This window comes from Ambystoma mexicanum, chromosome 10 (assembly GCF_040938575.1).
Source record: "Ambystoma mexicanum isolate Mex_15411 chromosome 10, UKY_AmexF1_1, whole genome shotgun sequence".
Lineage (NCBI taxonomy): Eukaryota > Metazoa > Chordata > Amphibia > Caudata > Ambystomatidae > Ambystoma > Ambystoma mexicanum.
The window spans coordinates 1,365,834,675-1,365,862,057 of record NC_090932.1 but is presented as its reverse complement, the minus strand read 5'-3'; the positions used below and the strand labels follow the sequence as shown (position 1 = coordinate 1,365,862,057).

General features: G+C 47.0%; 1 protein-coding gene across 2 annotated transcripts in view; it reads left to right on the top strand.

The window, feature by feature from the left end:
• The window catches only part of GRK3 (G protein-coupled receptor kinase 3), a 1,763,027-nt gene that overhangs the window by 1,680,366 nt on the left and 55,278 nt on the right, over window positions 1–27,383 (top strand). For both annotated transcript variants that reach the window (XM_069619380.1, XM_069619381.1), the window contains exon 16: window positions 19,155–19,221. In XM_069619380.1, the coding sequence (XP_069475481.1) occupies window positions 19,155–19,221 (67 nt within the window). The remainder of the gene's footprint in view (window positions 1–19,154; window positions 19,222–27,383) is intronic.

Sequence of the window (27,383 nt, the reverse complement as noted above, 5' to 3'; positions counted from 1 at the left end):
CAGGTCAATGGATACTCTCCAAAAATTGTATCACAGCTTTTCCCCCTTTCTCCCTGAGTTAGTGGGATTTTGGTATGAGGTTTAGTTCTGAAGGGTGGTTCTGACTGTATAGGAGGGCCTGGATCAACTATCCCTTTTCTGGCAGTGGATTCTGGAATATGCAGGGTGAGACTATAATGTCTGGATACACAGGATGCACAGGAGCTGGAAAATTCAGAAGACTGTGACCTTTGTCTCTGTGAGCTCCCCTTTTTTAATAAGGCAGATTACATCACATTTTGATGTGTGCTTTTATGTGTATAGGATCATCCCGCAGTTAATTTTGCTAAAACCATTTATGGCACAAACATGCACCTTTTTACAATTGTGGCACTTTTGAAACTTACATAGGTGATTACATATTTCACGAAGAGCATGGCAGTCCGACTCCCAAGTTTGTATGGATTTGTTTCGTCCTTCTAATAATTTGTCATCATTTTCAGTGAGAAATATTTTACCTAAAATTCTATAATTTTATTCTTGTGTACATATTAGCATAAGGCATGTTAGTATTGAATTTCAAAGTGGCACCATATACACTTTCCTCAGAATATAGAATTTTCCATCATTTCTGTCCCCTATATGCTAGTGAAGGCTACCACGTCTTAATTGAAAGCCACAACATTGCATTTAAACTGTAAAACCCTTGCATTACTGCGTTGTCCAATAGCAGAAATAACAGTCTTAAAGTTTGCTAATTAAAATAATCTTTTGAGCCAGATGGCCAGCATTGTCTCCCAAATAAGGGCATAACTTCCAAGGCTGATCTGGAGTTGGCTTTGAAGCCCCCCAGTTGAAGTTAAGGGGAGGTGTTATTTGCAATTTCACACCTAAGTGTCCTGAAATCTATTGTAGCAGTCCCAAGCCCAGACACAAAGTCTGACGAGCGTGTGATATGCTTCCTCTTGGTCCATTCAGAGTTTCCAAGGGGTGGTCCCTTTTGGGGGGAAAGCAACTCCTGTTCCCAGCAAACAAATGTCTTTTGAAGCCAAGCAGCAAAACCTGTTTTGCTGGTTCCCCAGCACAGCAAATGCATCTATTTATTATATATTTTTTTTCTGAAACAGATGCAAGTCTGTTGAAATAAAAACATCCGATATATGTAAAATCCCCTTTACATTGCTAGGCAAGGACAGGGCCTTATTCAACATTACACTTTTAAACAGACATTTTTCTTGTTTGCAAAAGCAATAATTTTTACACGTGGTTAATTCTGCTGGGGTGTCACTCTCAAATGTGGCCTCCTTATATTCATTTTCTGAATCTTTCCGAAGCCCCAGTCATGTTTCCAATGCACAAGCATCTGTCAAAATAAAGATCCCTTGAAACTGACATATGCACAGAGAGATAGGGTTTCTTCTGAAGGATTTATCTGGGATATTTTGTAGCAAAATATCAAGTGTTTTTCCTTATGGCTGGGAGTAAAGTTGTTTGTGATTTCACAGATTTTTCCTGACACAGCTTGTCATTCAGTGAGGAATGCTATCTTTAGCTGGGGCACAACCTGAATACGGCTGGGCATAGCTGGGTCTCACTGGATCAGGAATGTGTTTTGGTGAACAGTTGAAAAAAGGCATCAGGGTGACATCATTTTAAATGTAACATATTTCCTATTTCAATGGGAAATTCTGAGCTTGTAGCAAAGCAGCGCTGCTTTTCATTCTCTTCTTTGGTGCACATCAGGAAACACACTGGCACCCTTTCGTGGTGTGTTCCCGGTTCCATCTTGCCCCATATGTGCTTGACAAAGACAGCGCAGCCATTATTTTGGGGACTGCAAAACGGTGTTTTTAAGGCAAGGCGATAGTGCTCAACAGTGCCAGCACAGCCATTTTGCTGGTAACTGCTGAAGTGCAGAGTGGTGATGGAGGGGACTTCTGCTGGCTGGGTACATGTACCCCAGAGGCTTTCTCTGTTGAATTGCATTGCAACAATGCACACATCCACAACAATGCAGTGTTGTGAGCCCCTTCTGCCTCACCAAACATTCTATGTTCTTTTTTTCAACAGTATTAACACTGTAGTGAGTTATGAAGGGCTCATGCTATCATGCGCAGTTGCTACCACATAAGCCTTTGTTCAGCTTGGGTAGAGGGTTCAGCATGTGAAGAGGTGAATGACAGCAGGTTGGCTTAGTGGTCTGTAGCTGGTGACGTGGTAAGCTGTGACGCAACTTTACATTTCCCAATGCATTTTGGCACTTTACAACCAGCTGAAATGGGTGTTGATTTTCTGTGCCCCACTAATAATGGCATATAGAGCCTCACAGTGGCTGATGAAATGCTTGGCAACAAGGTGGAGGACTTGGGTGAGGCAAGCGAAATACATGGTATGACTAACTCTTAGAGCTGCGACAACATTGGAACTATTCTCCAGAGCCACAGTCCTGTTTGAGCTGCCAAGGAGTCCGCTATTTTGCCACCGCCTCCTCTACATTTATCAGAAGTCACTTCCCCTGTGGGATTACCAGAGAACCCCATAGTGTAGGGTGGCAGTGAATGCAATAGATTTATTGCTGTTGTAAGGAGTGTTGACAGATGTCAGGAACTGGAAAGTTATTCCAATGTGCTATGAAGGACATACAATCAATGATTTGGGCACAGGTCCACATATCCATGTAAAGTAGACTTGTTCCCCTAGCACTAGTCAAGACCCATCCCAAATCCAACTACAAGATGGTTTTTCAAACTTTAGTACAATGACTACTGAATTCAATGGCAGCTGGCATTTGCCAGGCAGGGTTTTTATAAGCCACCAGACAACCTGTTGGTTCAAAATACAGGTATGCAAAAACATGCTAACATTATTGACACATTAGCATTCAGCATCATTCCCTTTAATGTGTTTTGTGGTATTTTGCACCTTGCTCGATTTACTCCATTTGAGGGTCTGGCGAGTCCTTACAGCCATGGTTTTGGGGTAATTCAGGTTATTAGGCTGATGGTATGGTTCATGGGTGGTGCTGCCCCATATGCATGCACAACACAGAACCTAGCCTTCCATTAGTAGTACAAAGCCTTCTTGCAAATAATGCAGGTGGCAACCTTTGGTCATTGCTTGTCCATTATGCATACAGTACACTCAGTGAAATTCCAGTGTGAGCTGAGATGAGCCTATGCTTCAGTGTGGTCAGGTTTCCTCAATGTAATGTGCATTTGTTGTTGTGCTGGTGAGGCGGTTGCCACATGCGGACGACTTTCAGAAACACTGTGAGATATTTGAGGATGTCTTTCAGACAGGCAGTGCACAAGTGGTTGGCAAGTCCTAAGCATTTGCTGCCTCAGCACTGTACCGTTCTCTTTGGCGTCAGGGGGTCTTCTTGACAAAGATGTGTCCCAGTCTCGCGAGTGGAACAGGATCTTGATCTTCTTTATTGTGTTGTTACTTGCTGAAGCTGGAAGCCAGAGAAGCCAATCAGCAGCTCCTCCACATCCTGTGCCGTTTCTTCTCCTTCTGCGTGACTTGACAAGGCCTGCTCCTCCTTCTCCTCCTCCTCCTCCTCTTGTAACCCAGGAGAACTGGACAGGTCCTCCCTTCTCTGTCGCCTTGTCCAAAGCTGTGATAATAACATTACATACCATAGAAGTGTCCCCTGTGGCTTGTTCTGAATAGCTTGCATAACTGCACAGTACAGCACGCAATGCAGTGGTATCCACTGATAACAACAGCAGCCCTTGCTATTGAAAAACAGCAATAACGTCACCCCTTCACAGACCCTGCTGCCTGACTCATCTGAGTTATCCAGATGGGATTCTGTCTAATATATGATATAAAGTGATACATTATAAATGTGTGTGAGTTCTCCTCGCCTGCCGCCAAAATATTCACACATCAATATGGGTAACATCTATGCTCCTGTGCCCAAAGAAATTACATGCCAATTTGTGCGATTTGTTTTCCCTGCCCCTGCATCCAAAGAAAGCACATGCCAAGAGTGCAATTTGATTTCTCCTCTCATGCCCCCATGAAGGTCAATCATCAATGTGTGGGGTTTCTCAACTCATGCGTTCAAAAATATTACATGATATGATAGGTTATTTATAACGTGCTTAATACCCAGAGCGGACCCGTGGATCGAAACTGTGTCATCTTGCTTCCCAGGTGAGCACTTTGCCCTTGAGCTATCCTCCTGAGACATGGAAATGCGTGAGCTTAGGTTTCTCATCTCCAGCATCTACATTTCAGGTGTCTGTGTCTGATAGTTCTGCGCCTGTGCCCAAACAAATCATTCATCAATGGGTTTCAAATTCTAAACTGTGCAGCGCAAAAGTGAAGCATAAAGGCAAGCCATTAGTCATTCATGTCTTACTTTTAAACTCCAGGCTATCCAAAAGATATTTGTAGGCAGAGAGGAAGCATGGAACTTAATTAACATGTCTATCATGCAGTTCTACGCTGACATCAAATGGTACAGGTTTTAAGCCTGCTTGACATTTTTAATCAGGTGTGATAGGAATTGATTTCAACCGTGTCCAGATGTTTTTGCACCCGCTAAAAGCAGAAAGATTCTGTAGGAATCCATTGTAATTTAAGTCTGCCCGGTGGAATATGCAGGCAGCATTTAGTTGTTTTAAAGAAAATTGAGAGAATAAACAAAGAGCAAAAATGATTTTTCCTGCTTTTGCACCTTGCTTTGCAGAAGTTGAAAATTGCACGCAAGGTACCCAAAAGCACGTCTTCTGTCCTGAGCGCAAAGCAAAGAAGTGTCAATGTGTGGGATTTGTTTTTTTCTCTCATGCACCCAAAAATGCATCTGACAATGTGTGTGATTTCTCGTGATATATACCTAAAGAATGAACTCGATCATCTGTGTAATTTCTCCCCTCTAAAGGCAAAAGATTGTGTTTGATGCACACAAACGAAAATATGCATCGATGTGTGTGATCATTTCTCCTCTCCTGTGACCAAAAAGATTACTTGTCACTGTGCGATTTGCTTTATTTTCTCCTACACCCAAGCAAGGGCATACATCAATGTGTCAGACTTGGTTTCTTCTTTCTTGCACCCAAAAAGTAATATTTCAATGAGTAGATTTATCCTGACCTCCAACAGAAAATAGCACATGGAAAGTATTGATATGAATCCGGGTTTTTATGCTGGTTATCAAACTTTATACGAAACTAGCATCACATCAGAAATGCCTGGACGCATATTCTTTGTAACCCAGGGGCAAACTGACAGAAAATCTTATAATGGTGCAAGCGCAATTTTGCATGCTGCAAAAATGCATTGAAAGCATGTATATTTTAACTCGGGTAAACTGTACCCTCGTGCAAAGTTTCTGTAATCTGACCTCATTTATCTGTTAGAAATAATTTTTAAAAAACCCTAGGTAATACAGATTCTATTAGAAGATGCTTTTCTGGTTCCTAGTGATAGTTTCGACAGTCAAAGTTTCGAATGCCAAAAGTTCTGACACAAAAGTGCCGGAAAAAAAAGTATTGATTTATTTTATTATTTTGTTTAATTATTTGTATGAGTGGGTCCCCCTCAAACCCACATTTTTTTTAACACTTATTTTACAATATGAAATTAAAATAAACCCTTTAATATAAAAAAAAGACATTTGAAACTTTTTTTCTGGCACTTTTGTGTCGAAACTATTGACATTCGAAACTATTGTTTCGAAACTTTGACTGGACACCGCTTTTCTACCATGAGGCGGCAGTGCCCAGGGTGGACCCTTGATAGAGAATCTCCAACCATCCCCTCCAAACGTATTATGTTTAAAAATGTCTCCAACCCACTCTGGCCATACCCTGGCAGTTTGGCTATACAAATATTTGTGACTTTGGCGGTGTCTCATCATTGTTGCAGAACAATCATATGTGCTCTCTGCCTTGCCGTTGGGGTTCAGCATGGATAGGTCACAGTGACTGATGCTAGTGGCCTTGTTGACATATCTTCAGGAAACAGCCGGGCCACCGGGCACATCGGTCTTAGAGGAATTCGAGGGTAGTTGCCCCACACAATTCAGAGCCAACCATCCTAAAACACTTGACAATGGGCCTCATTACGACCCTGGTGCTAATGGGTTAACGGCAACGTAAAAGGCTGCGGCGCCGTTAACCCATTAGTGCCTGATTACGAGGTCCCTTTTGCAGGACCCGACCTTAAGGGCTGGTCTACACCAGCCGTTAAAGTAGGGACCCGCAAAGGGACCTTGGTGATAAGTACGGTACCGCAATTTGCGGTACCGTACTTAGCGCCTTCCCCATTCCCATTGAGCCCTATGGGGAAAAAATGGCAATGGGGAAGGGCCATGGAGGAAGGGGGAATTACTGCTCCGCCAACATTGTAATGGGGTGGTAATTCCCCCTTTCTCCATGGCGGAGTCAGTAAGTTACCGGCATGGCATGGTGCTATTAGCACCATGGTTTTCAGCCTGGGTCGTAATGAGGCCCAATGTCTTGAACACATGGGCATCTTGATTACTGTTTGACGTATATAGCTCTTGCCTTCACAACTCCCCCCTGCCTCAAACCTTACACTCAGAAAAATAAAAAAATATAACACTATTTTCAATGTTGAGAGAACTGACTGGCATACTGCCTGGATGCTCTAACAACATGTCTACTGTGGTAACTTCCTGTATCATACAATATAGAGAACATGCATAGACAACATGATTTGCCCGCACTGTAATGCACAGTAATAGGGACTCCTCCATTACAGTGGCTTCGAGGCATCTGACATCCGGCTTAGCAAAATGATGCAGAGAAAGCCCACTCTTAGAAATCAGATTGGCTGACAACACCTACAACATATAGGACAATACAAAAGTCCTGTAAACTGAATACAGTTCATTTATCCCATCATTTATGCTACATTTCTCAAATAACTGATAGCCAGTCAATCGCGCTTAGGAAAACATGATTCCGAAGGTAGTAGAAAAACAACACCTTGACAGCATTGCTGAACAAGTACTACTAGCAATACTTACCAGTCTGGTTTCAGACACAAATGCAGCACAAAAACAGCAATCATACAGTTTTTTTTTTTTTTTAAATGCTCTCCAGATTATGAATTAAGGAGACTTCTGCCTCTGCACCACTTTTGACATACCGGGCTGATTAATTTCCTATCTGACAGAATGGGCTTCACTGGCACATCCATTCACTGGTTCACCTCCTGTTTATCTAATAGGTGCCTATCAGTCCAAATGGGACATTTCAAACGAGGCTGCCAACCATTGCTCAGTACTTGAGGGTTCCATCCTCTCTATCTCAATCTTCTTTCTATACATTGGGACACTCCTCAACACTCACCCTGAGGCATATCAGTGAACCACCAGTAGTCAGATAAACACACAGCTATATCGTAAAGTGAATTGTGCGCAGGATGTCACACACCTCAGGGACTTCCTCACAACCATCCAAACCTGAATGATGACCGCATTCCTGCATCTCGTCCAGATGAAAACAGGGTTCATCCAACTATGACACCCCCCCAAAAAGGCAATTCAAGGATGACTGAAGGATTTTCAATTAGAGGGGCTCTCAGCTCAACTTACAAAATTGTTCAGTTTCATAATTAACATCAATCTATCCTTTCATCAACATTTTGTGAAAAAATCCCAATCCGCCCTCTCCCATCTAGCTTTCCTCTTTCAGATCAAACGTGTTCTCCCTTAATGGACCTTTGGGTTATAGTGCAGGCCCTGGGGACATCACACCCACCTGGATGGATACAATTCCATCCTCGATATGGTCGCTGCCTAACCCCTCCGCCCCCCCCCCAAGGAAGTGTAGCATGCTGCAGCATACTTAATTACCTGTAAAATAATGTGCTCTGACCTCTTGATCCTTAGATGAGTACATTGACCAGAGTCTTGTTCAAAAGTGCCTGAATCCCATAGAAGGCCGTGAAGACTCAGTTCCAGAACACCTGGCGGGAGAACTCTTCAAGCAGACCTAGGATCCCCTTCTCATCACCAGGCTTGAGACCAATCGAGCCTGCAAAGAAAACTCCAAGAAAGACGTATTCTCATGATATACTCCTGGAAAATGAACCCGCACCCTGCAGTCATGTGGAACAGATATGACATGCCCTCAGTTCATGAATGAGCTCTTTAAGGAATATAAGTGACATCATAATTGCCAAACTCCCACCCCGGGAGAACAAGCCACTGGTCTGTCCTACTGGCCAGGCCACCTGCGTGTCAGACGCTTGATGTACACCCTTTTGTAACCCTTGTTTAGTCATTGTACTCTACCTTGGTGTGCCCAGTGCTGGTCATTTGGGCTGGCTCTCGGCGGATCCGGGATCCGGCACCAGATATGAAGCCGGATCTCAGGATCAAGCCCATCAACCACGCTGAAATACTTACAAAAGAAAAAAAGAAAAAAGAAAGCGCACGTGAGAGTGCAGCATTGCCTTTTACCGCGGCTTTGGCACAGGTGTGTAATGGACAATGCTCGCTAGATGTACAACTGATTCCTTTCAGTTGTACATGTAGCGAGAATTGTGCATTACACACCAGTGCCAAAGCATGCGGTAGAAGGCAATGCTGGCGTCACAGGCACTTTTTTAATTTTTTAAGTATTCCAGCTTTGCTGGATGTCCACTACGAGCCCCGCCCCCTCTAGACGACGCCCGCTCGGGCACTGTTAGGAAAGATTTCATAATTGTAGGGAATTTTCCTTCCATGTGGCAACCCCTAAACTTTTTGCTATTGTTTTTAACCTTGTTCTTGACTTTGCCAGAGAAGTACAGCCTTCTGCCGCACTTCTCTGGGCTTTCGCTCCTTTCTTACGGGGAAACTGACATGCCCTTAAGACAGTCAGTACCGGGGAACGTGGTTTCCCGTAGTTTCTTTTATCGTGTCGCAGCTTTAGTGCAACACGACACAAGAGGGCACTGTAAGCTAAGTTACAGCTCTCTTGGGTCTCTAGCCTTCTACAGGCCCTAGATACTCTTTTAGGAATGTATTTGATCGGTGCAAGTCATTCAGGGACTGGAATGGTGGCAGCGATCGTTTTGTTTATTTTGAGCTCCTTTTGGCGTTCTGAGCACGTTTTTGCACTGAACCCAAAATGGTGGCCTGGCTCCCAAAATGGCCAGGCCGCGAGGCTCCTTTGTCCTGTCCACTGTCCGTCTTGCTCCCTTCACCTTCCCCAGGTCCGGCGACCCGGGGCCTTCCTTATTTGGGCATGTACTTTCCCGCGAAACGTGGTTGCTTTCGCGGGCTTCTACATGTCGTTTGTGTGCCTCCAGGGTGTGGGCTGGGATGTCTAGTCCCAATACACATCCTGGGTGCCAGAGGGTCTAGGGTGGTGTGAATGCCTGGGACCACCGTGGTCCGTGATTGGTCCACGTATGGTATGTGTTTTGATGAGCGGATCTCCCATTGGCTCCCCTCCGCTTTGGCGCGAAGGGAACCGTGGATAAGAGGGGGCTGGAAACACCACTACCATGTCGATCTCCTGAGTTCTCACGAACGAAGGAATACAGGAGCCAAGTATCCTGCAACTACGAGGCTGGACCGAGGAATCGCTGGTGACCCGCTGAAGGAATCCTCCTTTGCACTGCTGTCGTCCGGAGAGCCCCTGTCCTCCTTTGATCGAACCAGAAGGCCTGTACTGGTGCTTCGACCTTTGGAATAGCAGGAACAGCTATTCCCGGCATCTTCAACCATCTCCTGCCAAGTAAGCCTTCGGAAGCGTCTCTGGGCCATCCAGTTGACTGACCAGCTTACGAAGGAGTTTGGCTCTGCAACCGCCGCCAGGTTGTGTTGTATTGCGAGTCCTTGTCACTCTCCCACGCTTCGTACGCTTGGCGTCCCCAGGTCTGAAGGGAGGAGTGTACATTTGGCTTGAATACACACGGCCGCTCCGTTGTCCTGTGCGGCAACAAAACTGTGCCGGTTTCGTCGATTGGGACGTCTTTTTGCTCTACACGACTACAAAGCGTTCCCTGCTCTTCTGAACCTGCCAGCTGCTGAAACTATCGTGGAGGAGCCTGGGCCTGCTTGCTTCGGGGACCGGTGAGTAGTATATCTAGGATCTGGTCGCCCTCCTGCAGTATCCCATTGCTTTTCCCTGCTGTGTAAAAACAGCACCCTTTTGCCGCGCTCGCGCTCTGCTTCTGCCCGCTGTGGAGGCTGCGCTTGAGTTGCGGAACCTGTTCTTCTTCTGCTGTGCACTAACGTGAACTGCCTGACTTCCTCCGAAGAGCTTCCCCTTGTGCCCGTCGGCACCGGCGTGGCAGGTACTTTGAGCACAAGGCTCCACTCTTCGCAGGGCTCGGACTTCCATCTAGTTAGGTGCCTATGAAGGCGAACTGAGTCGAAAGCATTATCGCACTGCCTGTTTTCCTTCCCTGGCAGGTGGACTACATATTTCGTGCTTTAAACGCTTGCGACTGTGTATTTGTATATATATTGTGTTGATATGGTATGTGTTGGTTTAATATTGTGATATTGTGATTTTCTCGCTACGGTCATTATTTTAAAGGCCTTAAAATAAATGTGTATCTATTTTTGATATAACAACTGTTTGGAGTAGTTTGTTAGCGCTCTTGCTTTGTGTGCTCATTGCGGGCCTTCAGTCACGCTCACCCCTCTTGAGACCTAGTCTTGACCGCCGCGATCGCTACCTTGATTGGTCTGGCTCGTCCAGAGGTTACCCTGTTCCAAGTAATTAGGTTGGCCTTCTGAACTTCTGCGCCACCAGGACAGAGTTCAGAAATCCGTCTTAACAAATTGGTGTACAGCGGTGGGATACGACTGAAGGTATCCAGTGTTGCGCTCGAACTAAGGCATTTCAGGTTATTCCAAACAGTACACGTAGTGAATTGTTATAGTATAACTTTAAAAAGGCCATAGTCCTATCAAACAGTATGGAAACAAGTACGTTGTTAACTTTAAATGCTTCCAAATCAGAAACGCTGAAAAAGATGTGTGCGGAGAGAGGTGTTTCCTCTCAAGGCACGAAATTGGAAATGATCCAAAGAATCGTGGCGTGGCAAGAAGCGCAGCTTGACGCTATTACTTCTGAGGACAGTGCGGAAGGTGGTGGGGCTGCTCTCACTGGTAGAACCGACGGTTCTGCCGCCGCACTGTTCCACGGCGACCACGAGGACAGGGAGGACGAGCTGTCTAATGTTTCCTCTGCCAGTGCTGATGGGGAGGCTATGCTTGAATTCAAGAAGCAAGAGCTGCGGTTTAGGCAGCAGGAGCTTGAATTCAGCATAGCCAAACTAAAAATCGAACAGGCAGAAAAACAAAAAGACAGGGATCACCAGTTGGAACTGGCCAAGCTTCAGGTTGCAAATGGATCCAAGGGTCCTGGACATGGGTCTGGGGCCTCCTCTCATCCACGGTTTCCAAAAGATCTGCTCAGTGTGTATGAAGAGAGGAATGACATTATGGACTGGCTGAATGCGTTTGAGTATGCATGCGAGGTCCAGGAAGTTGACAATGCTGATAAGATTGCGTGGTTTCTCAGTAGACTGCCCCATTCTGGCTGTAGTGCCATTATGGAAATGTCAAAGGCTGAGCGGGCTGATTTCGCAATGTTAAAGCAGACTCTCATTTTAAAGTTTGGGAAGACTCCGGCCCAATATTTAAAGCGTTTTCGAGAGTATAAGAAAAAGGAAGGTGGTACTTGGGTATCTTATGTCGCTGAATCTTTGAAAAACTTAACTGGCTGGGTCGAAGGCTATAAGGTTTCTACCTTCGACGGCATGATAAATCTTGTCATGCTGGAACACATTTTTGCTTCTTCTTCCCCGGAGCTTAAGCAGCATTTGGCCGATTCGAAGGAGATAGATCCTAAGAAGCTGGCCATTGCAGCAGACTTATGGGTGTCACATCGAGTGTCCCATAAGGACAAAACTCATCCTGGAAAGCAGGAGGAGGGGAAAAAGTCCAAAGATATGGAGGGTGGGGAATCTGCTAAATCTTCTTCCCAAAAGGGCCACAAAAAGAAAAACAAGGGTAAGACACAAGAGAACTCACAGGGTAGTGGAGGTGCGCCTCCGAAACAGAACTCTGGTTACAATAAGCCTCCCTACGTAAACAGACCCACTGGGGCTTGTTTTTCTTGTGGAGCAACTGACCATGTGAAGGGGGATCCCCGTTGTAAGGTTAGACCTTTGGGGGTCCACTCCGCTAATCTGGCCTTCTCCTCCTACGAGGAAGAAGAGATTACAGGAGCATCCTTCTCCTCGGACTCATTTCCCAGCGGAATAGAGGCCGAGGTAGTTTTAGTGTCCCTGGGTTCCTGGGAGCCTAAAGTCGCAGAGGCGTATGCTAGGATTCCGGATAATACCAAGCACTACTTTAAAGACAGTGTGCTGATCAATGGAGTGGATACTCCAGCTCTTAGGGATAGTGGGTGCAGTCGAACTGTAGTGGATTCTACCTTGGTAGACTCAGAGGAAGTTGCCAGAGCTACTCTGATGCCCACTAAGTTGGCTGACGGCCCCCTCCGTATGTTTCCCGTGATCCCTGTTAATCTAACTTTAAATGGTACAGCAGTCAGGATTCCAGTGAGCATTCAGAGAAACGTCCCGGGAAAGGTCTTATTAGGTAATGATCTCAGAGCTTTAGGGCTCGTAGGAGACACTGCCGAACGACCCTACACACGGTCTCAAGCACGGGCAGCATTGGCCAAGTCCAATACGCCGCCCCAGCCGAAGGGGCAACCCAAGGCGAAAGGAGTCTACAAGTCAAGACGGGGGAAAGAGAATATTCCCCCGAGCTCGCCTACCACTGCGGTGGAGGAAGTTGGTCAATCGCCCGAGCCTGACGAGGAGGTGGCGATGCCTGAAGTATTCGACCCCAACGATCATCCTGAACTAAAAGACTTGTTAGTTGAAGGAGGTCCTGATAGGGACGAATTCAGTAAAGGCCAACGTGAGTGCCCATCTCTGGAAGGCCTAAGGAGACAGGCCTGCTCCCAGCTTGAGGGTGAACCTCCTGGGAAGCATAGGATTTATTGGGAAGGTGGACTCCTGTATAGTGAGCCCACAGAGTCTACAGAAGGAGACCATAGGAGGTTGGTGGTTCCCCTTGCTGTTAGACCCTTCCTCCTGCAGTTGGCGCATGAAGTTCCCCTTGCTGGTCACCTTGGTATGAAGAGGACCAAGCAAAGGTTATCCATGCACTTCTACTGGCCCAAGATGGGGGTGCAAGTAGAAAGTCACTGCAGGAGTTGCGCCTCCTGCCAGTTGTCTGGTAAGGTTGGCGCGACAATCCAAGCTCCGTTGGTACCGCTCCCAGTTGTGGGGGTACCATTTGAAAGGGTAGGGATCGACATCGTCGGTCCCCTTGACCCGCAAACATCCTCGGGCAATAGGTTTATCCTGGTGCTGGTCGACCATGCAACCAGGTATCCTGAGGCCATCCCATTGAAAACTGTAACTGCCAAGTCAGTTGCAAAAGCTTTACTCGGCATATTTACTAGGGTTGGCTTCCCTAAAGAAGTTGTGTCAGATCGTGGCAGCAACTTTATGTCGAAGTATATGCAGGCTATGTGGAAAGAATGTGGGGTCACCTACAAGTTCTCTTCTGCATACCACCCCCAGACCAATGGTCTGGTGGAACGTTTCAACAGAACGTTAAAGAGCATGATTGGGGCTCTGGAGGAGCCCCAGAGAAGAAAATGGGATCTTCTTTTACCATGCTTGCTGTTTGCCTACCGAGAGGTACCACAGGAGGGTGTTGGCTTCAGCCCCTTCGAACTTCTGTTCGGTCATCCCGTACGGGGACCCTTAGCCATTGTCAAGGAGGGATGGGAGATGCCCACTCCCCCTGTTACTACCAATGTAGTTGACTATGTGCTAGGGCTCAGAAAACGGATGGTACTTCTGATGGGCTTGGCTAGTGATAAATTGAAGGCAGGGCAAGCGCTGGTGAAACATTGGTACGACCAGAAAGCTTCCCTCATCAACTTTACACCTGGTCAGCAAGTCCTGATCATGAATCCAATAAGGCCTCGCGCTTTACAGGACAAATGGTCAGGCCCTTACACAGTGGTGGAGCCCCTGGGTGAGGTGAACTATTTAGTGGACCTTGGAAGGCCTGGACAGGCTCCAAAAGTGTTTCACGTAAATAGGCTGAAGGCTTTCGTCCCAAGAGTCGAAATCGCAGCACTGCTACTGGCGTCAGACGTTGAGGAAGAGGAGTCTGAACCTCTCCCCGACCTGTTCCAGAGCGGTCCTTCAGATAGCTCCGTTGAGGGTGTCCGAGTGGCCCCTCACCTGACTTCTGATCAGCAGGCTGAGGTGAAAAGTTTGCTTAGGCAGTTTTCCCCCCTGTTTTCACAGTCCCCTGGTTTGACACCTTGGTGCAAACATAACATTGACACAGGAGACAGTGTACCTACCAAAAGTAGGGGATACAGGATGTCAGATAAAGTACGGTCTTATATTAAGACCGAGGTCAACAAGATGTTAGATCTTGGGGTGATTGAACCCTCTAGTAGTCCTTGGTCCAGTCCTGTGGTTCTGGTTCCAAAGGCAGGCACTTCTGAATTGAGGTTCTGCGTGGATTACAGGGCTCTGAATGCTGTCACCAAGACAGACGCACACCCCTTGCCTCAAACAGATGAGCTGGTGGATACTTTGGGTGCCTCCAAGTACCTCAGCACGTTTGACCTCACTGCTGGCTATTGGCAAATAGCGTTAGCAGAGCATGCCAGGGAGAAGACGGCATTTTCTACTCCAGACGGCCTTTACCAATTCCGGGTAATGCCGTTCGGGTTGAAGAATGCACCTGCCACTTTCCAGAGGCTTGTGAATCATGTGTTGAATGGGTTGGACGAATTCTGTCTTGCATATCTGGACGATATAGCAGTTTTCAGTGCCACCTGGGAAGACCATGTGAAACACCTCGGGATTGTGCTCCAGGCTCTTCAGAAAGCCCACTTGACCATAAAGGCTAGTAAGTGCCAGATTGGACAAGGCTCAGTGGTTTACCTTGGACATGAAGTAGGTGGAGGGAGGATACAGCCTCTACCCAGTAATAGGAGCTGTACTATCACAAGTAGATGAGAAGGGTAAGGAACACCCTATCGGTTTTATTAGTCGCCAGCTTAAGGACAGAGAGCTCAGATGGTCCACGGTAGAGAAAGAATGTTTCTCTGTTGTGTGGGCCCTAAGGAAGCTGAGGCCCTACCTCTATGGGACCCACTTCACTGTGCAGACTGACCATAAGCCGTTAAAGTGGCTAATGAACATGAAGGGGGAGAATCCAAAGTTGCTTAGGTGGTCCATAAGTCTACAAGGCTTCGACTTCACTATTGAGCATAGACCAGGTGTCCAACATAGCAATGCTGATGGGTTGTCCAGAATGTTTAACCGACCTGAACAAGAGACTCATCCAGGGGTGGATTAGTTCCCCCTGTCCATAGTCTGGGAGGGGCGAGTGTTAGGAAAGATTTCATAATTGTAGGGAATTTTCCTTCCATGTGGCAACCCCTAAACTTTTTGCTATTGTTTTTAACCTTGTTCTTGACTTTGCCAGAGAAGTACAGCCTTCTGCCGCACTTCTCTGGGCTTTCGCTCCTTTCTTACGGGGAAACTGACATGCCCTTAAGACAGTCAGTACCGGGGAACGTGGTTTCCCGTAGTTTCTTTTATCGTGTCGCAGCTTTAGTGCAACACGACACAAGAGGGCACTGTAAGCTAAATTACAGCTCTCTTGGGTCTCTAGCCTTCTACAGGCCCTAGATACTCTTTTAGGAATGTATTTGATCGGTGCAAGTCATTCAGGGACTGGAATGGTGGCAGCGATCGTTTTGTTTATTTTGAGCTCCTTTTGGCGTTCTGAGCACGTTTTTGCACTGAACCCAAAATGGTGGCCTGGCTCCCAAAATGGCCAGGCCGCGAGGCTCCTTTGTCCTGTCCACTGTCCGTCTTGCTCCCTTCACCTTCCCCAGGTCCGGCGACCCGGGGCCTTCCTTATTTGGGCATGTACTTTCCTGCGAAACGTGGTTGCTTTCGCGGGCTTCTACATGTCGTTTGTGTGCCTCCAGGGTGTGGGCTGGGATGTCTGGTCCCAATACACATCCTGGGTGCCAGAGAGTCTAGGGTGGTGTGAATGCCTGGGACCACCGTGGTCCGTGATTGGTCCACGTATGGTATGTGTTTTGATGAGCGGATCTCCCATTGGCTCCCCTCCGTTTTGGCGCGAAGGGAACCGTGGATAAGAGGGGGCTGGAAACACCACTACCATGTCGATCTCCTGAGTTCTCACGAACGAAGGAATACAGGAGCCAAGTATCCTGCAACTACGAGGCTGGACCGAGGAATCGCTGGTGACCCGCTGAAGGAATCCTCCTTTGCACTGCTGTCGTCCGGAGAGCCCCTGTCCTCCTTTGATCGAACCAGAAGGCCTGTACTGGTGCTTCGACCTTTGGAATAGCAGGAACAGCTATTCCCGGCATCTTCAACCATCTCCTGCCAAGTAAGCCTTCGGAAGCGTCTCTGGGCCATCCAGTTGACTGACCAGCTTACGAAAGAGTTTGGCTCTGCAACCGCCGCCAGGTTGTGTTGTATTGCGAGTCCTTGTCACTCTCCCACGCTTCGTACGCTTGGCGTCCCCAGGTCTGAAGGGAGGAGTGTACATTTGGCTTGAATACACACGGCCGCTCCGTTGTCCTGTGCGGCAACAAAACTGTGCCGGTTTCGTCGATTGGGACGTCTTTTTGCTCTACACGACTACAAAGCGTTCCCTGCTCTTCTGAACCTGCCAGCTGCTGAAACTATCGTGGAGGAGCCTGGACCTGCTTGCTTCGGGGACCGGTGAGTAGTATATCTAGGATCTGGTCGCCCTCCTGCAGTATCCCATTGCTTTTCCCTGCTGTGTAAAAACAGCACCCTTTTGCCGCGCTCGCGCTCTGCTTCTGCCCGCTGTGGAGGCTGCACTTGAGTTGCGGAACCTGTTCTTCTTCTGCTGTGCACTAACGTGAACCGCCTGACTTCCTCCGAAGAGCTTCCCCTTGTGCCCGTCGGCACCGGCGTGGCAGGTACTTTGAGCACAAGGCTCCACTCTTCGCAGGGCTCGGACTTCCATCTAGTTAGGTGCCTATGAAGGCGAACTGAGTCGAAAGCATTATCGCACTGCCTGTTTTCCTTCCCTGGCAGGTGGACTACATATTTCGTGCTTTAAACGCTTGCGACTGTGTATTTGTATATATATTGTGTTGATATGGTATGTGTTGGTTTAATATTGTGATATTGTGATTTTCTCGCTACGGTCATTATTTTAAAGGCCTTAAAATAAATGTGTATCTATTTTTGATATAACAACTGTTTGGAGTAGTTTGTTAGCGCTCTTGCTTTGTGTGCTCATTGCGGGCCTTCAGTCACCCTCACCCCTCTTGAGACCTAGTCTTGACCGCCGCGATCGCTACCTTGATTGGTCTGGCTCGTCCAGAGGTTACCCTGTTCCAAGTAATTAGGTTGGCCTTCTGAACTTCTGCGCCACCAGGACAGAGTTCAGAAATCCGTCTTAACAGGCACTGCCCCCCCACAAACTCCTCCCCTACCCCGGCCCTTGTGTTGTGGGATCCCCCACCACATTTTTTCCATTTCCACCACTGGGTGTGCCCTATATGAAACCACTTTCATGCATGCACACATCCAGATGACGTGTACATTTCCTTTTGCCTTTCTACGATCCATGTTTGAAAGCCAGCAGGCACGGCCTTGGGCACTATTCATGGGTATTGGACATCTAATCAGGGAAAGACGCACATACGAGTATTTCACCTGTGCACATCTTCTGACAGACGTGAAATGAGCGAGCAAACTAGAAAGCGATGCCGCCATGAAGCACCTGGCATCCAGGAATTATTAGGGTTACTCTAATGAGTCGAGTTGCACCCCCGCGGCTTCTTGCTCTGCACACGCACTGCAGGCTGCTGATTTCCTGAGGTGATCTGCTCACCCGCAGACTGGCTGTGGCCCCTCCCTCACTAGTACGCAATAGCACTACCAGAGAGACACCCGGGTGCTCATGAGGCGCACAACAACATGCATTTGGCAGCAATAAATCGCCCTGAAAAATGTAGCACTGCCGACACGTACAGACCCGTTATTTACCACACGGGGCCTGCACCACTGCACCCTTGGAAATCATGATAATTGCAATTACTATCATGCCGGACCCCCAACAATATCCTATCACATGACAGCGAGCGGGAGTGCGGCGGTTTACATGTAGATCAGCGAGGCAGTAGGAACGAGTGCACAATATCATGGCCTTTGCAGCCCTGACCGGGCCAAGGCAAAAACTGCAAAGCTGGTAACAGTAAAGTCATGGCTGAGTGGGGGATTATCACACAGGGCTGGAGACACAACCACAGCGCGACTATCATTCACAGCCACAGCGCGGCTATCATTCACAACCACAGCGTGGCAATCATTCACAACCACAGCGCAGCTATCATTCACAACCACAGCGCGGCAATCATTCACAACCACAGCGCGGCTATCATTCACAACCACAGCGCGGCAATCATTCACAACCACAGCGCGGCTATCATTGACAACCACAGCGCAGCAATCATTCACAACCACAGCGCGGCTATCATTCACAACCACAGCGTGGCAATCATTCACAACCACAGCGCGGCTATCATTTACAACCACAGTGCGGCAATCATTCACAACCACAGCGCGGCTATCATTGACAACCACAGCGCGGCTATCATTCACAACCACAGTGCGGCTCTCTCTCACAACCACAGGCCGGCTATCACTCCTATCTGCTGTCTTAGTGCTGACACTATCAGAGATAAAAACACACAGGAGGACCAGAGGGATGCATTTTTGTCCTCCAATGGGGGAATATGGAACATTCGTCATATTTGGAAATCTATCCTTTGATTTTCGTTTGGAAAGGCGAATGGTTTGCATTTGTAAGGACTGTGACGAGAAGAGGGTGTGAATGAAGGGTGATGCCTGGCCTAGCTGCATTGGTATAGGGGGTTGTCATTAGGGAAACCCCCTATGCATCACCTGGCATGGAAGTGTGAGGAGCGGAATTGGGAGTGTGATCCATGCATTGGAATTGCCATCACATGTTGTCAATGGCGCCGTCACACGTGTCTTTCTAATCAAGGAAAGTGCAAGTGTTTAATTTCTTATGTGTTACTTTTTTTCAGTGCGCAGGAAGTGAAAGAACATGACTTCTTCAAAGGAATTGACTGGCAACAAGTATACCTGCAAAAGGTACTGTATGATTGCGCATATATGACATGGCTGTCGTGATGAAAGGCACACACTTTCTTTTTGTTTTTTGTTTCATTTTGTACACATGTTTCTTATGTTGTTAAGACGATCCTTCAAATGTTTTCTTTTCTTGCCCATCTCTATCACTGACGGCCTGCTTCCTCAACGCACATGTCCAAACCCAAGTGGACTGACATGCCTCGCCCTCCCTATTGGTTGGCCCTCAATCTGACCCACATATGGAATGTGACTTTTAGTCTGATTGCCTAGCAGGGCGAATCACTTCTATAGCCCTTGCGGTCGTGGGGTATCTCAAAAGCTTGGAGTTAAATGAGGGCTTGACTGATGCTGTATAACCACTATTTTACGTTGTATTTCGATGTCTGTGAGGAGCGCTCTGATCATAAATGTCACTCTCACAGCACTTTTAGTATAATAAAATAGTGTGTTTTTGTGATAATGGATTGTGTTTCTCCTTTTGCTTCATGTTTTAATCTTGTTGACATGCTCTACGTATAATTGTAAAATTGTTTTTGTGTAATCTAATGCATTGTTGTTTCTGTTTGTTGAATGCTTTATTGCCAGCAATACAATATATATATATAGATATCTATAGATAGATATATATATATAGATAGAAATGTAAGATGGAAAACAGTCAAATTTCCTGTTTTTCTTTTCAAAAGGATCCACACAGATCACCAGTGGTGTCATGGTGGTGATATCACAATCCTCACAGTCACATGCCCTATTCTATTTCTTCAACATGATCCTAACATCTGCCAGGGTGTCTATAGGCTTGCCTCATTATACATGTACCGGGGTGGGATTTGAGAGGGCATATTAGGACATAGCTGAATACTGTGTGTTTGTGTTGCCATTGTTTGCATCCATGTGGCCCTCATACCCCTGCGACCATCGACAACGTGCACATTGTCTTGTATTCATCATTTATATAGCACCCTTTCCCCATTTGTAGGGCCTCAATGTGCTTTGTGGTTGGAATGCCCTCAGTGACCGCAGTCCATGTGCAGGAGGTTCTAAGAGTTTAAATTAAAGATGCGTGTGGGCATTTTTGCCGGGTTAGGACTTATGTGGGCTGGGTAGGTTTCAGTAAGCAGCCCAGATGTCAGGCACGTGGGTAGGTGCTGTAGGGGATGTAGGATACAGTTGTAGTGCTGAAGATGCAATGTGTGCCCAGCGAGACTGAAGTTCTTTCGTTGGTTGTCGCTATGTACTAATGGCAGAGGTGTTGAGGTACGTCAGGGGTTTCAGTGAGGACAGCTACGTGTGCTGCTGGACTGGAAAAGCACAGCAATAGCTGCATTCTAGGGTGTATGGATGGGTGGCTGTGGCCTGTGTCCACAGACATAGTGCAAGGTATACGCACCGTAGGCTTGGCTGGAGTTCAACTGCAGTGTTCTTTTTCTTGGTCCAGTGCGATTGGCTGGTGTCCCTGTAACAAAATTCTGAGCAGTGTTAGAGGGCCCGGAGGAAGGACGGGGTGGGGGTGAGGGCAGGACGATAGTTTTCTACGGTGTGCCTCTGCAAATGCTGCCGGCATCTGTGGGGTATTGGTGGGTAGGAGTGTTGTGTTTGGGAAGGAAGCGTTTGTCATGGTGTACCGCAGTGAGCGCTGCTGGCATCCGTGGGTTACTGGCGGATAGGAGTGTTGTGTTTGGGTGAACGTTTCCGTGTGCCTATCGAGAGTGTAGAGTGGGGGAGGGTTTCAAGAGGAGAGAGCGAAAAGCCAGGTTTTGAGTGCCTTTCTGAATGCCAGGTGATTGTCAATTTTGCAAAAGTGCAGGGGTAGGGAGTTTGAGATGATCGGCACTTGGACGGAAAAAGAAGATCTGCTGAGTCTGGAAGAGTTGTACTATGGGACTACTAGGAGAGATGCTGTGCCAGATTTGAGACTCTGTGAGGGATGGTAGCAGGTAAATTTGTCTTGAAGGAATTCCAGACCTGTGTTGTGGATGGCCATGTGGGTGATGGACATGGCTTTAAAGGTAGTGCGTCTGCCAATAGGGAGCCATTGGAGGACACTCAGTGTAGGGCTGATGTGTTCTCTGGGAGATAGGTTATTTTGCAGGCAGGCTGCAGCATTTTGGATGCTTTGCAGTTTGAGGATGATGGAGATGATGGCAGAGAAACGTTGAGGATAGATGAGGTAAGGGAAGATACGCCTTAGGATGCGTAGGTGGAAGAAACAGTTCCTGGAAACTGAGTTTACTTGTTGGGAGAGGGATAAATCTGTGTCCATTGTGAATCCCAGGTTTTTCACTGAGGTGGAGGTTGCTGCTGGGGAATCTAGGGATTGGGGAAAGGGAATAGGTTGGGGCAGGAGCAATATTTTCCCACTGACTAGGATTTCAGTTTTCCCAGGATTGAGGATGAGTTGGTTGGTCATCATCCAGTAGTCAATATCCGAGAGGCATGATGAGCGATCTGGATGGTTGCGTCTGGCGATTTGGGAATTTTAAGGATGATCTGCATGTTGTCTGCGTAGTTTTAGCAGGTAAGATTGTGCGAGTGGATGAGTACAGGCAGAGTATCTAGATAGATGTTGAAGAGCAGTGGGGAAAGGGATGTTCATTGTGAGACCCCTTTTGTTACTGATCGTGAGGTGGAGGTGAAAGGGTGGAGGAGCATGATTTGTGAACGATTATAGATGAAAGAGGAGATCCAAGAGAGGGCTGTGTCTTTGATTCCTAATGAGTGTAGCATGTCTAGGAGGATGGTGTGATCAATGGTATCGAAAGTGGCAGAGAGGTCAAGAAGGATGAGTACAGCGCGGCCTTCTGCATCAGCTGTTAGTTTTAGGTCGTCCCAGGCAGACACTAGGGAGGATTCTGTTCCTCTGAGTGGTCTGAAGCCAGATTTCGCAGGGTACAGGAGGCTGTTGACTTCAGTGAAAAGGCCAAGCTGCTTGTGTGATGTTTGGTCCATGAATTTGGTCATGAAGTGGGTGTTGGAGATAGGCCAGTAGTTCTGGGGGAGGAGTGGGTCAAGTGTAGGTTTTTTGAGGCATGGTTTGATGTAGGAGGTTTTTAGGACTTCCGAGAAAGTTCCCAATGTTAGGAAATGTGTTGAGGATTGAGCATGCAATGCTGCCTGTACAGGTTGAGGCTAGGACATTTTTGAGGAGGCTGGGTGGGCAAGGGTCCCCAGGGGAGCTTTGTGCTAGGAGCGAGAGGAGCTCCTGGTGTGTGTTTGGAGTGAAAGAGGTGAACATTTGTATTGAAGGGGGAGTCAACGGGTTGGGCTGTGGGTGGGTAGGGGGTGGGGGCATGTGTTCCAATTTAGAGATGATGGCAGAGTGTCTATCGATAGCAATATTGCGGAAGTGTTCTGATAAGGTGTCACATATGGATTGGGAGATGGGTGGGCAGGGGTTAGAGCAGACCGGGGAGATGAATTTGGAAATTAATCTATGCAGTTCCTTTTGAGCGTTCAGAGAGTTTAAGATTCTGTTCCCATAGAATGGCTTCTTGGTTTTGATGATTTCTAGTCTGTATGCTCTGTTTAGTCTAGCTAGGGCAGTTTTGTTCAAGCCCATAGGGATGGTTCTCCAGGTCTGTTAAAGAAAGTCTGATTTGAGGTTAGTGGTGTACCACCTGGGTGTGGGTCCTGATCTCTCAGTGAACCCTTTTTGTTTGGTTTAGGGGTGTGACAGCGTTTGAGAGACAGAGGTCGAAGAGTTTGATGGGGTGGCCCTTCCTGGAGGGATAGTGTTCGGAGAGAGGAGAGGAGAGACTTGACTTGATCTGGGGTTATAACGACTTTATCCCATAGCAGAATGAGAGGTGTGGGAGCTGGTGGAGGCCGAGTGTCACCTTGGGTGCGAGCTATAGTAGTCAGTGGTACAGAGAAGAAGATTGCTGAGTGATGAGTCCAATATAGGGGACATGGAGGCAGTGTGGATATGTTTGCAGTGGTGAAGATCACATTGAGGGTGTGACCTCCAGTGTTGGTGGGGGTCGACATGTGTTGTTTCAGGTTGAATGCTTCTAGGTTGTCTGTGAGAGATTGGGTCATGAGGTTTGAGGGTGAGTCAAAGCAGATGTTGAAATCTCCTAGGATGTTAAGTGTTGGATGGAAATTGAGGATGGTTGTCAGAGCATTGCAGAGCGTGTCTGCAACGTTTTTGTTGTAGGCAGGGGGTCTGTAGATAAGTAGGAAGCTGTGTGAGTTGGAGGGTGAGAGTTGGAGTTTTACCAGCCTTAATTATTAGTGAGAATTGGTGTTTGTGTAGTATCACAAGTCCTCCACCCCGTCGCGATCTGTTCCCACAATAAGATTGTACCCGACTGGGAAGGCCTTGTGGGCAATGGGCTCGCAGTCATCAGCAAACCCGGCCTCTGTGATGAAAAGAACATCTGGATTTTCCTCTCTGATGAGGTTAAAGATTTGGAATTTGTTTTTGGAGACTGACGTGACATTGATGAGGGGGCAGGAGAGTTGGAGGGGAATGTTTGCAAGTGCTGGATGGGTAGGGTTAGGAATGGTGAGAGGAGCGGGAGTGGGGGGAGGCAGGGATTGGGGAGGGTGTGACCTGGGGGGGGGCATTAGGGAAGAGGGGTTGTTCATGGTGGATTGGGGCAAAGGGGAATTAGAGTTGAATGAGGAGGGATGGGTGAAAAGGGGAATAGGGCTAGGACTGGGTTGGGTGCCAGCAAGGAGTTTTGGCCCGTGTCATGAGGTGGCAGTGTGTTTTGATCTGGGTAGGAGAACGGGAGAAGTTCGGAAAGGCGTGGCATGCTCCTGGTCTTTCCTTTACTTTTGGGAAGGCCATGGGGTGTGGGTGAGTGTGAGGGGGGCTGTAGAGGTTGGGGTTTTGGCCAGGGCTGCTCTTGCTGTGCTTAGAGAAGGGAAGCATGGGTAGGGGCATGGGTGCTATGTTGCTCGGGTGAGGTGAGAGCGCAGGGTGCTGGTGAGTAGTTAGTGTGAGGGGTGAGAAGGTTTACCTTGGTTGTTGTTTAGTCCAGAATATTCTGGGAGTCAATGTTTTCTGCTCCCTCTCTCCATCTTGCCGCTCTTGTTTGAGCGCAGTGAGATATCTATTTGGAGGGTGTAGCAGGTGGGATGTGGAAGGCTGGGATGATGGGCTGTGTGTTTGGGATGGCTGAGTTAGTGTGTTGAGTGTCGTCAGGCCTGCTGGTGTTCCAGAGTGTGGCTCTGATTTGGCCAGTGTGTGGCATGGTGTCTAACCTGTGGAAAGGGTATGATATGATGTGGCATTTATAATGCGCCTGTGCACAAGTGTTTCTAGGTGCAACTAAGGGTTAATCAGATTATGCGACTGAGTAGAAGGGGCACGTCCAACTGGGTATCACACTAGATGTGTACTTACCTGGCCTTGGGCAGCTGGTCAGGGTATTAGGAGGAGTTTTGGGGAACCTGGAAAGAGGGGGGTGTGCCTAAAAGGGGGCACCACAGAAGACAGCAGAACATAGTAGCTACTAGATTTGGGAAACCTGGATAGAGGTAGAGATGCCTTTAAATGCCATGAGTGATATGGCATTAGGAAGTAGAACACTTTCCATGTGCCTTTCTAGCAATCACACAGCCAGTATTTACACACTTACTCTGTATCAATGTAATCATAGACATTGATCTATGACATTCCTGAATTACATTGCAAAACTAACACATGAGACATTTAAACGGTGTAAACGTACTCCCATACAAAGTGATCCACTTTACAAAGTAAACTCACCACAAAGCTGAAGTTAAACAATATACATTATCTTATTCTTAGACTTATTACACTCATAAGACAAAAAAAGAGTGAACATTAAAAAAAATCCAAAATACTTTGCATTTTTTAGGCTAGATGCAGGGGCATCTGACGAAATGCACATATTTTTGTTAGCACAGTGATGCCCATGTCACTGTTTGCACATTGAAAAGTGGCCATCTGACTAATGCACCAAAAATGCGCACATCTCATCAGATGCGCCATTGAATGGTCCCTTATTTGCACTACTTTGGAGCCACAATTTGTGCACCTTTCACTGGGCATATTTTCGTGTTTTCTATGTGAATTTGCAATCTCCAATGAGATGTGCCACGGCACAGGAGCATCATTGGCCATGGCACATATAATTGAGAATCTCACTTTTCTGAGAATCTGATCCTATGAGTTAAAAACATCACTACTTTTCTGTTTACTTAAACCTATATAAGCGTTTTCTCAGGTTAGTTCGTGTCCGGTGAAATTATTGTCCTCGGACAAAGTTATTTCAAAGGAGATGCTCCCCTCTAGTGGCTATTTGCTACAGCTGCAATCCAACCGATTCATTCCTAGCTACTGAGTATTTTTTGTCTCTGTCCTCATTCTTTGAACACTGATTGAACAAAATTAAACCTATAATGGCATATAGCTAGGAAAAACATTTTCCATTCTTCACAATTTATTGTGAAGAACCAAATGATGAATTCACAAATCCGCCTGACTAGGCGGCTTTGTGTGCTTTTAAAAATAGACCTAAAGTTGCATCAATTAGGGGGAATACATTACTATTGCACTTTGCCTTTTGCTGCCTTATTGCACAAATCTCGACCCCGGAACAAACGTAACATTGTGCCGTTTGCCTTGTTAGGGCAAAACTTCGGTATTAAGAGACATGAAAACCTCTTCTGCAATCCGTAATAGGTGCAAAACAGGCTGTGGCGCACATGCACAGCACATCCACAGAGGATACCAGGTACACATGGGCTGCCTTTGTTAGGGTGACCAGATTTTTCTTTTTTAAACCCGGACGGGCTATCGAAATAGAAGAAGGACTAAAGTAAATACACATACAACTTTAGTCCTACTTCTATGTCGCTGGCCTGGGCTCGGGGGCGGAGTGGGGGTGTGCTAACATGCACACTCCTTTCATTGGAGGAGAGCGCCGTGGAGGGGAAGGGGGAGGAAATGGGGGCGTGAAAAGCATTTGACGCCCCCCCATTTGCGCAAAAATAGTAGTGCCGGGACCCGATTTTGGGATTTCGAAATCGGTTCCCGGCAAAAAAAAGGACCATAGCCGAAACCCCGGATGGGGTTTATAAAATAAAAATACTCCCGGGACCACGGGACTTCAGGTGATATCCCCGGACTGTCCCGGTAAAACCCGGACGTCTGGTCACCCTAGCCTTTGTAGGGTTGCATATCACTCCCTTCATGGAGTGATATGCAACCCTATGCATATCACTCCATGGAGGCCATAAGCCAACGGGCAGAGGTCACGCTGACAGCTGCCACTTGCCCCCTCCCCCTATTGTACCCACTCCATCCACTAGGACCGTTCTGTTGCTCTTCACATAAGTTTGTGCTATGGAAATCCACTTACAAACATGCATACCATGGCATGCATAGCCTCAGGCTATGTAAATAAGTTTCATCCTTTACGACTGTAGCATAAGAGACATCGAGCACACGTTGAGTTACCAAGTCTATTTGCTGGATATTTGTGTGGAGAAAATGTCAAGTATTTTCCACATGGTAATACCTCATATCATGAATAGAGTCCTATAAAGTCTAAAATGAAGAATATAGAAGGGACCGCATGAGATAAAATCTTGCAGAAGTTTCATGTTATTGCATGCTTACCACATGTTAAGTGTTTGTTATGCTACTTCACGTTTGTTATGTTAGAGAAGGGTAACTTAAAAGGCTCCTTTAAGGTGTACGCTTAGCACAAAGTAACCACCTTGGTGTGTACGAGTGCTGTACAATTGACCATAACATACCACATACAGCAGGGTTGTCCAACTCCAGGCCTCGAGAGCCGGAATCCTGATTGGTTTTCAGGATATCCCTTCTAATATTCATGTGAATAAAATTGCATACGTTTAGAATCATTGTATGTACATTTATCTCATGAATATTAACAAGGGGTGTCCTGAAAATTCTGCATGTTTCCGGCCCTCAAAGCCTGGTCTTGGACAGCCCTGACAGACAGTAACTATAAATGAGTTTGCTGGCATTACCAAAGGTAATGCCAGCAAGCTCAGAATTAGCCCCTGGGTTGATTGTACGGTCTAATAGCATGCCATGATCTGAGTTAAGAGTAGATAAAATTAAAAATTTCAACTTTCTGTAAACATCTATTTATTTGAGTAGATGGTGGTGTTGCAGCCTGCAGACTGGGTCAATAAGGTAGCACATGGTGCCA